Raw genomic sequence first — 9,536 nt, forward strand, 5'->3', positions numbered from 1 at the left:
AGTAAAAGCAAGATTGAAACTTTTAAATAAAATTTATAAGAAGATAGTAAAAAGCATTCACTGTGCTTAGAAGCAGTAAATAAAATACTATAATTGAAAACATCTTCTGATGAAGTTCTTAATAGAGAATTAAGTACTACTTTTAACAAAGAATATCAAGATAATAAGACTGTGTAAGAAGCTCAGTGAGTAGTGACTAGAATCTTTCTCAGTAATAAGAGTGATAAGTAAGCAGATATATGAGTTGAAATTATTCACAGAATTGAAATCAATTCATTCTGTTTTTCATATTTTCTATTTAAAGCTCTATAAGTAATGCTCTGAGATAGAGCTGTCTTAGCTAGATAATATCAAGATTGAGAGTAATACTGAATATTTTATGAAGAAAATATTGAATAAATAAATATATTACAGTAAGCTTCAATATCTTATTAAATAAGAAGATTATTCATTATCAGAGAATTTATAAGAACTGCTTAAATATTTGAAAAATGCTGAGAAAGAGATTACAATCTATAAGATAGTTAGTAGAGACTACTCTGTTACACATTAGAGATGTTAAGTAAGAAATACTACTTAAGACTTCTCATTTTTTCTAAAGAGTTTTTTTAGAGATGATCTCACAGTGATGAGTCAGTATTTTGTAGACTCTGTAGTACTCTTCTTCTATTTTCTCTCAAAGAATTTTTTAAAAGTTTAATAAGACTATATAAGTATAAAATTTCAAAGCAGTTAGAGAAAAGAGATATTTGAAATTAATAAAAAAATTAATATTAATTAATCTACAGACTGCTGCTAATCTAATGAGACTGCAGTCTGCTGAAAAAGTAAAAAGAAGAAACTTCAGAATCTACTCATTAATAATCACATTCTCATTAAACTTATTCTTCACTGTTAAAGTCTTCAGTATTAGTATCTTTATCTATTAAAAAGTTAGTACTACAGTACTGCAGAGAAGTATACTATAGAAGAGTATAAGAGATACTGAAAGTATTAACTTATTAACTTATAAAGTATCTCAGTTATCTGCTTCAATTGAAGTAAGATTCTCTTCAATCAGTGATTAATCTCTATAATACTTTCAATAACAGTATTAGCTGACTTCTTCTTAAGATTAGTTATTCTAAGGTGTTTTTTTATCTTGAAGATTCACACTTTCATCTTTTTTTACAGATGAGTAAGAAGAATCTTTTCAATCTTGATAAAATCTATCAATACTTAAAGCTCTGAGACTCTTACTCTGTACTGCTTAAGTATCTGAGCTTCTTATCAGAGCTGACACAATATCTTCTTATAGAGTAGATAATACTTACAGAGAGATAGAAGTTATTATTATAAGTATAACAGAAATAACAGAAGTGAGAGAAGAAATAGATACATAAAATTCTCTCTTTCTTCAGCTGCTTAGTGCAGTGTAGATAAGTAGTAGTATTAGTCAGAGACTGCACTGAAGCCTTCTTACAGAGAGAAGATGAAGAAATTATGAGACTCTGCAGACTCAACTCAGCAGCAGCTCAAGCAGGACTCAGATATGCTGTGAGAGAGAAACTATGAATTAAGCTTCTCAGAGTCACTGTCTCTGAAATCAAGCTCTTTCCAGGTTTCTCTCTGAATGATCACACAGAGTCATACATCACTGTATTGACTGAGAGGGGAGGCAGCGTCACAACAGTGGTGAGAGGGGCAGAGAATGAACTGGACACAGACAAACTGACTGGCAGAGGGAATGACACCCCACTGCAAGGCACGGCGACTACCGCCGCGGCTGCAAGAGAAGCAGGAGGAGGAGGTGTGGCAATGAGAGCAATGCTCCCGCGGCTCAGTGACACCGCTGCCTCCACCTTCAACCTGGCTTTCTTGGCGGCCATGAAGGCTGCAGCCGCATCACAAAGATGTTTGTTACTCACTAGAAAACATCAGAATAAGTCCCTTATTGTCTCTCAAGAATGATGCTCCCATGCACTCACTATTACAGATGAGAGAGAAGGAGAAAAATGTGTCACAGAGAAGAGATCTTTTTAAAAAAATCCTGTCACTACTGTTAGCTTTGTCTCTAAAATACATCACTTTTACAGAGAATTTCATATATAGAATGAAATATATTAAGAGATCTGCAAGTCACTTGTTAACTATGCTTTTCATATTTCAAATTGATATATAAGAAACTCACTTATCACATGTTTGATTTGAATGAAGATGAAAAAAGAAAGATCTATATAGTCAACAGAATAACTCATCTATTTCTTTATATTATACACAGTATATGCACTGTTAATCAGTTAACAATCATTGCTATATAACAAAGATAATTTCTAATTCAGTAATCTTGAGAGTATAGAGACTATACTCTTAAGAGAGAGAGTATTATCACACTCTCAGCTGTGTCAAGACTCTGTTGCAGTTTCACACAGTTCATTACTTTTATGTGAATAATTTCATTCATCTCACAGACTGTCTGAACCAGTTTTCAATCACTCTATAACATTATACAGATGTATCATAGAAAGATTTGATTAATAAATATGAGAATCTCACTTCTATACAAGATCAGCAGATTACTCTTTCTTGATAATGAGATGCTGCTGAGGTATCACTCTGGCTATTCTTACTCATGAAATGAGAGAAGAGTATCTGCTCATTATCTATATAGAATAGCTAGATACTGGCTTCTTATCAAAGAAGTCAGTGATTTATTTTACTTCTACTGAAATATATACAAGAGTTACTGTGTGTCTCATACAATCTTCTTAGTATACTAAGTATCATATCTGTGATATTCTTGCAATAACCCTGTAGTCTACAAGCTCGCTATTCAAGCAAGATAGTCAAGCTCACTTATACAGCTTCTCAAACAACTATCTCTATGTGTCATCGCTAACTAGTCACTGCTTCGGTTCCGCCACGTTACAACACTGCAGACTGTTCATCTCAGTAGAAACTCATCATCTTATAGACTAGAATTTGTAAATAACAGTGTTAATATCTTTATTATAATCAGATTCTTAGTAAAGACTGTGTCATTCTGACTTGTCAGAATTTACAGTATGAAAGTCATGTCTCAGCTTCTGCAGATATCTTATCTGTCTGAATAATTTTCAAGTAAACTCATTCATCTTGTCAGAATACTCTTGTCACTGAACCTTGAATCAGAGCTTACAATCTCACTTCTCTGAGTTAATAATCTCTTTGACCTGATATTCTCTTTCACTCTCTAGTACTTTGTAGACAGAGTGATGAGTCATAGAATTCTCTTCTGAGAATTTCTTGTATTCACAGAGTAAAGAGATATGAAAAACATTGTATATCTGTAACTCAGATAACAGTTTTAATCTGTAGAACTGTGAGTTAACTTTCTTCATAATCTTGTAAGACTCTGTCTGTAAGAGATTCAGCTTCTTACTAGATTTCTGCATGATAATATTTTCTAGACTCAGTCAGACTCTATTATCTTTCTTAAAACTCTTTATAATATACTTAAAGTCATAGTATCTCTTCTAATACTCTTAAGTCTTTCTCAAGAATTCACAGACTTTCTTCTAAATATTCTGAATTCTCTCAGTCTGTTCACAGATATTACTACACTCTATAGTATACTCTCATAAGTTTATCAAGATCATCTGTGAATAAGTCTCAGTGAGTATCTCAAAGAGAGTTTTATCTGTGCTGACATGCTTTGAGTTGTTGTATATAAACTCTATAAGTGATAATCAATACACTCAGTCATTCTGATTATAATTAACAAAGCACTGCAGATACTGTTTCAATATACTCATTAGACATTTTATCTGATCATCTGTCTATTGATAAAAAGTCATACTTAGATCTCATAAGATCTTCAGTATAGTTATCAGATCAGATCAGAACTCTTCTATAAAGATTAATTCTCTATCTGAGATAATATTCATAGATAACTCATGCAACTGAATCACATTGTAAATGAAGATATGAGTTAAATTCTTTAACTTCAAGTTCTTGTGAGTGAGTATAAAGTATGTCATCTTAATGAAGTGATTTACTATTATCAGCACACTGTTAAAGCAGGTATTATATATGTTCTTACTTTCTGAGAGACTTATAAGAGTATTCATTTCTAGCTGTTCTCAAGATTTCTACAGAATGAATAGAGAAGTAAGTTCTTCATATAATCTAAATCATACTACTCACAAACTCTGATAAACAGTATAAGAATTCACTATCTTCTTCATAAGTTCTTATATCTTCAGTCAGAAGTATTTTCTTACAAGTAACTCATGAGTTCTAGTGTCTGTAAAATGACTCACTAGAGAAGAGTTATAATGCCTTTTAATAAGTTCTACACATAGAAACTTATTCACAGGTATATAAATTCAACTCTCTCTTTATAAGAGATTATTTAAGTCTCTTCAATTCTTTATTTCTGCAGAATTGATTTCTGCTGTGAGCAGTTTCTGAATATACTGAGTATATTCATTCTTCAGTTATAGTTCAGACAATCTGAATAGAAGATCTTATAAAGACTTGTACTCTGTTTCTTCTTATATCAGATCTTCTGCAGTGCTTCTCAAAGTCTGTAAATTCTTCAGATTATAAGTATTCTCTTCAAGAATTCTTACAGAGATTTTCAGAGTGTTGACTCTCAGTGTTATAAAGAGTAGTTGTACAGGCTTCTTTTCTCTCTCTTCTTTCTTCTCTTATAAGAGATTGAAAGACTCTTCAGTCAATCTCTTTATAACACTCAGTCTGAGCATCTTATAAAGCTTTTCTGTCTTCTCTAGTCTCTCTGTATCTGTTACTTTGATCTTCTTAACATAGTCTGATCTGTGAGAGAGTTCATCTGCTGAGTTCTTAGTTTTCTTAATATATTCTATCTTGAACCAGAACTCACTCAGTCTCTGAACTCAGTGAATCTGTCATTATAAGAGTTTCTTAATTGAAGTAAACTGTTATAAGCTGTTATAATTAGTTCTAACAGTAATCACTGTTGCAAGGCTCTTAAAGTAGTGATACTAGTGATGAAAGAATTTCACTATTATAAGAAGCTTCTGATTATAAATGTTATAGTTGATCTCTGCAGATTGTATCTTTCATAAGAAAAAGACTACTGAAACTCAGTTCTCATTTGACTGTAGTTGTAAGACTATTTCTGAAATTATAAAGAAGAAAATATCTGTCTTCAATCTAATTAAAAGCAAGAGATCAAAGTGAAACAGTATCACTATGTCTATGAATATCTGTTTCAACCTTGTAAAGATCTCATAAGCTTCTAAGATAAGAAAGTTCTTACAGTTCTCTCTTCTTAACAATCTTTTCATTCTTTATTTATGAGATGACTTCTTCTTATTTTCATTCTTCAGTATGTCTGTAAGAGCTAAGAAGATTCTCATGAATACAAAGATAAATCATCTATAAAAATTCACAAAGCTCAGAAAGATCTGAATCTTATGAATACTAGTTAACTTCAGTTATAATAGAATAGTTTTAATTTATAAAGATTTCATCTGAATATCATCTGCAGTGATTATATATTCTAGAAAATTAATTCAGTGAGTACTGAAGTTGTACTTCACAAGCTTAATATACAGTTCTGTCTTATTTAAGACCTTTAATATACTTTATATATACTCAGTGTGTTCTTTCTTCTTCACAGAGTACATTATCACATTATTCAGATATATTATTATAAAGATATTCAGATATATATGAAGTGTTTTGATTGATAAAAGACTGAAATACTGCAGAGATATTAGTCAGATCAATAGACATTACTAGATATTTAAATAATCTCAGTGCAGTTTTAAAGACAGTCTTTCATTCATTCTTAGACTGTATTCACAGCTGTGTATATACATTGATTATATTCAGTTGTATGAATATGACAGCTTCTGTGAGACAGTTAATCACATTCTTGATCAGAGATAGAGAGTAGTAACTCTTTATTATCTTGAAGTTCAGATTATAGTAGTTTATACATAATCTGAGATCTTCATTCTTCTTTTTTATAAATATCACAGAGACTTCTGTGAAGGCCTGTGAAGATTAGATAAAGTTATTCTTCAGATTCTTCTTCACATAGATCTGTAAGACCTCTGTCTCATAATAAGAGAGCTTATAGATTGATTCTCAGAAGAATTTCTGCTCTTCTACTAAATCTATTATCAGATTCTTCTTACAGTGAGAGAGAAGCTCAGCTGTCTTTACTAAGCTGAATATCTCTGTAAGATCTCAGTATTTCTCTGATATCTGAAGCTCAGTTTTCATGACTGTGAGATTCTCAGATACTTATAAAGTTATTATATAGATGAGCTTATCTTCTCTAATTAACTCTACAGCATCAACTGATTCTATCTCTGTAAGTAAGTCTGTCAACACTGATTGAAAGTATAAACCTGACTTATGAACAGCTATGTGTGAATTATGTCTTTAAAGTTATACAAGTCTCAAGTACTTGTTATCTGTGATATCTATAATAATCACAGTTTCTGCAAATCTTCTTCAGATTTTAGAGAGATCTTGCAATTCAAAGATGACTCTTATAAGTCTCTCAGTTCTTAGATCTAAGTTCTTACACTCTGCTTATTATAAGAGCAGATTTTCAGTCTTCATCTTTCAGCTTATTTACTTCATAAGCTTTAGAGATATTATAGTGATCTGAGATTCTGAGTTCATCAATACTTCTCATGCTTGCAGAGCAGTAGTACTATGACATAGTCTCTTCTTATAAGTAAGCATTTTCATCAGAGAAGCAACAGATTCAGATATCAGCTTTAAAACTCTTAAGAAGACTGTTGCTGACTCTGTCTGCAACTTCTCAAATTTCTATTTTGATTTATTCAGACAGTTTGTACAGAGATATTCTGATTTAGAATAGATGAAGCAGAGTCTCTTTTTCTTAATCTCTCTGTTATATACTCTATTTATAGAAGCTTATAAAGCTCTCTCTCTCTGCTCAGCAGTTAGACATAAATCTCTCTATATCTTATCATCTTTTTCTGACAAATCTGTTCTCTGTTATTCTAGCTCTTGCAGAGTCAGTCAGTGATTCACTCTTTATAAGTCTGTGACTCTCACAGTGATCTGTAAGTGATGAATGAGAGTCATCAGTTTCTTCAGAGTTAAGAGCTTAGAGTCTTACTCAATGAGCTTGTTCTGCATGTCTTTATACATCTTCTTTATAAATATTATTATTCAGATCTTGTTTCAGAGCCCTGTTTTCACAGGTCTCAATTTATATCATAATTTCATAAAGTGCTATGAGTAGTCTTTATCAGATTTCTTATCTCTTTTTCTAATATTAATAATCACAGTTCAGATGTTCTCTGTTCAGCTCACAGAGTCTCTCAACTTATTCTCTAAATAGATCTTGAGAACAGATTAGTAGAATCTCTCATAATCATTCTCTAGATAATTCAGCCAGTTCTTGACTTCAGTGTAATAGAGGTCTATTATTATATAGATAACAGCTTCTTCATCTTTCATATTACACAGTCAGGCTTGTAAGTTAATTTTAAATACAAACTTATAAAAGCTTTTATAGATTGTGATTTGATAAGTAATCTTAAGTAATCATGACTTAAGAAAGTTTCTTTTTAATTTATAAGTGTCTCTGAAGATCATGTCTAGAAACTTGATTCAAGAGTGTTTACAGATAGTAAGTATTTCTTATAGAAAAATAGCTTGATTCTGTAGAAAATGCTCAAGAATGTTCTTCACTGAAATTAATTTATTCATGAGTTCAGAGAGTTTCTCTGTCACAGATGCAGAGAATGATATCTTATAAGTAATTGATAAGTTCTCTGAAACTTCTTTTATAAAAGTTATTCATGATTCAGATGACTGCTTCTGAATATCTGTAGTAGAGTTTGCAGAGATTGAAGTATATAAGTTTCTAGTTCTTTCAGTCATAATAAGTGATTGCTGACTGACTGAGCTTGAAATGTAAGAATAAGTACTCACAGATGATTATTCAGGTGTTTGCAGCTTGATGTGATATGTACTGTTAACTACTAGAAGTATTCACAGTAGAAAGATAAATGTAGAGATTAAATGTATAATAGCATTTAAGCTGAGTTATGAATAGTATTCATGAACTTCAGTCTATATAGTTGTGTGTAGTCAAGAGCTGCTAGCCCTATTGATTACGCGAGAGATAGGAATAGAGGTAAAGAATCCGCGAGAAGCGGGATTTCTTACATAAAGAAAGACTGCTATTCTTTATCTCTTATTAATAAAACTCTAACTTATATTGAATAAGCTTAATAGTTTACAAAGCTAGATATCATTGATGTGTTTCATAAGATCTATATCACTGAAGAAGATAAGTGACTTACAGTATTTTAAATATAATATAATCTCTTTGAATAAGTAGTCACACTCTTCAGACTGACTAATACTCTCAGTATATTTCAGAAGTATATTAACTAAGCACTCTAAGATTTCTTTAATAAATTTATATTAACTTATCTTAATAATATTCTCATCTTCACTGATGAGTTCAGAAAAGAATATTAAGAATATATATAAAAAGTATTATAATAATTATAAGAAGCTGAACTATCAATAGACATTAATAAATGTAATTTCAAAGTCAAGAGTATAAAGTATCTAGATTTTATTATAGAAGCTGATAAGAAGATTTGAATGAATTCTGAGAAGATCTCTGTTATTCTTGAATGAAAAGCTTCATATACTGTGAAGAGTGTATAAAGCTTCATCAGATTTACTAACTTCTATCAGTAATTTATATAAAACTTCTCAGATATTATAAGATTACTTACAGAATTTATTAAAAAGAACTCAGTATTTCAGTGATCAGAGAATACTGAAGCTGTATTTATATAAATAAAGAAGATATTCATTAATATCTCTCTGCTGATAACATTTAATTCTGATTATAAGATAGTTATTAAAGCTGATTTCTCTGACTATATTATAGAAGAAGCTATATTGTAATATAATAATAAAGATATCTTATAATTATATATCTTTATATCTAAGAAACTGAGTCTCACTGAATACAATTATGAGATCTATGATAAGAAACTTCTTACAATTATACATTATCTAGAAGAATGAAACTCTGAACTGTGAAGTGTCTCTGAATTTAAGATAATCACAGATTATAAGAATCTCAAGTACTTTATAATTATCTATAAACTTACTGAATAACAGATATAATAATCTGAGTTCTTAAGCTGCTTTTATTTTATAATACACTACTATTCTGACAGTCAGAACTTGATGACAGATAATTTCTTATAATAAGAGTAAGATATATTATCTGATATAGCAGATACTTACTAAATAAACTGAGAACACTGACTCTTGAATCTGAAGATACTAGTTAATTACAATAAGATCACTTATAACATTATACATGTTTCTCTGATTAGAACACTCTCTCTCTGAACTGTCACTGATATCTCAACTTCTTTTAAAACATTCTCTCTTCAAACTGATACTAATATCTCAACTTCTCTCAAATCTACACTAAATGAATTATGGTATATAACAGCTCAAGCTGATAAACTTCTTCAGCACTCATTGAAGTAGTATGTTAA

At 30.6% G+C, this 9,536-nt stretch overlaps 1 protein-coding gene across 1 annotated transcript; it reads right to left on the reverse strand.

Moving 5' to 3' along the window:
- Positions 1–881: 881 nt before the first annotated feature.
- On the reverse strand, positions 882–1,868 carry BDCG_17871 (uncharacterized protein; the record flags this gene model as incomplete). Its single annotated transcript, XM_045426917.1, has 2 exons — positions 882–891; positions 1,633–1,868. 2 exons carry the CDS (start codon positions 1,866–1,868, stop codon positions 882–884), a joined length of 246 nt encoding a protein of 81 aa, XP_045282703.1.
- Positions 1,869–9,536: the final 7,668 nt, after the last annotated feature.

This window comes from Blastomyces dermatitidis, assembly GCF_000003525.1.
Source record: "Blastomyces dermatitidis ER-3 genomic scaffold supercont1.12, whole genome shotgun sequence".
Classification (NCBI taxonomy): domain Eukaryota; kingdom Fungi; phylum Ascomycota; class Eurotiomycetes; order Onygenales; family Ajellomycetaceae; genus Blastomyces; species Blastomyces dermatitidis.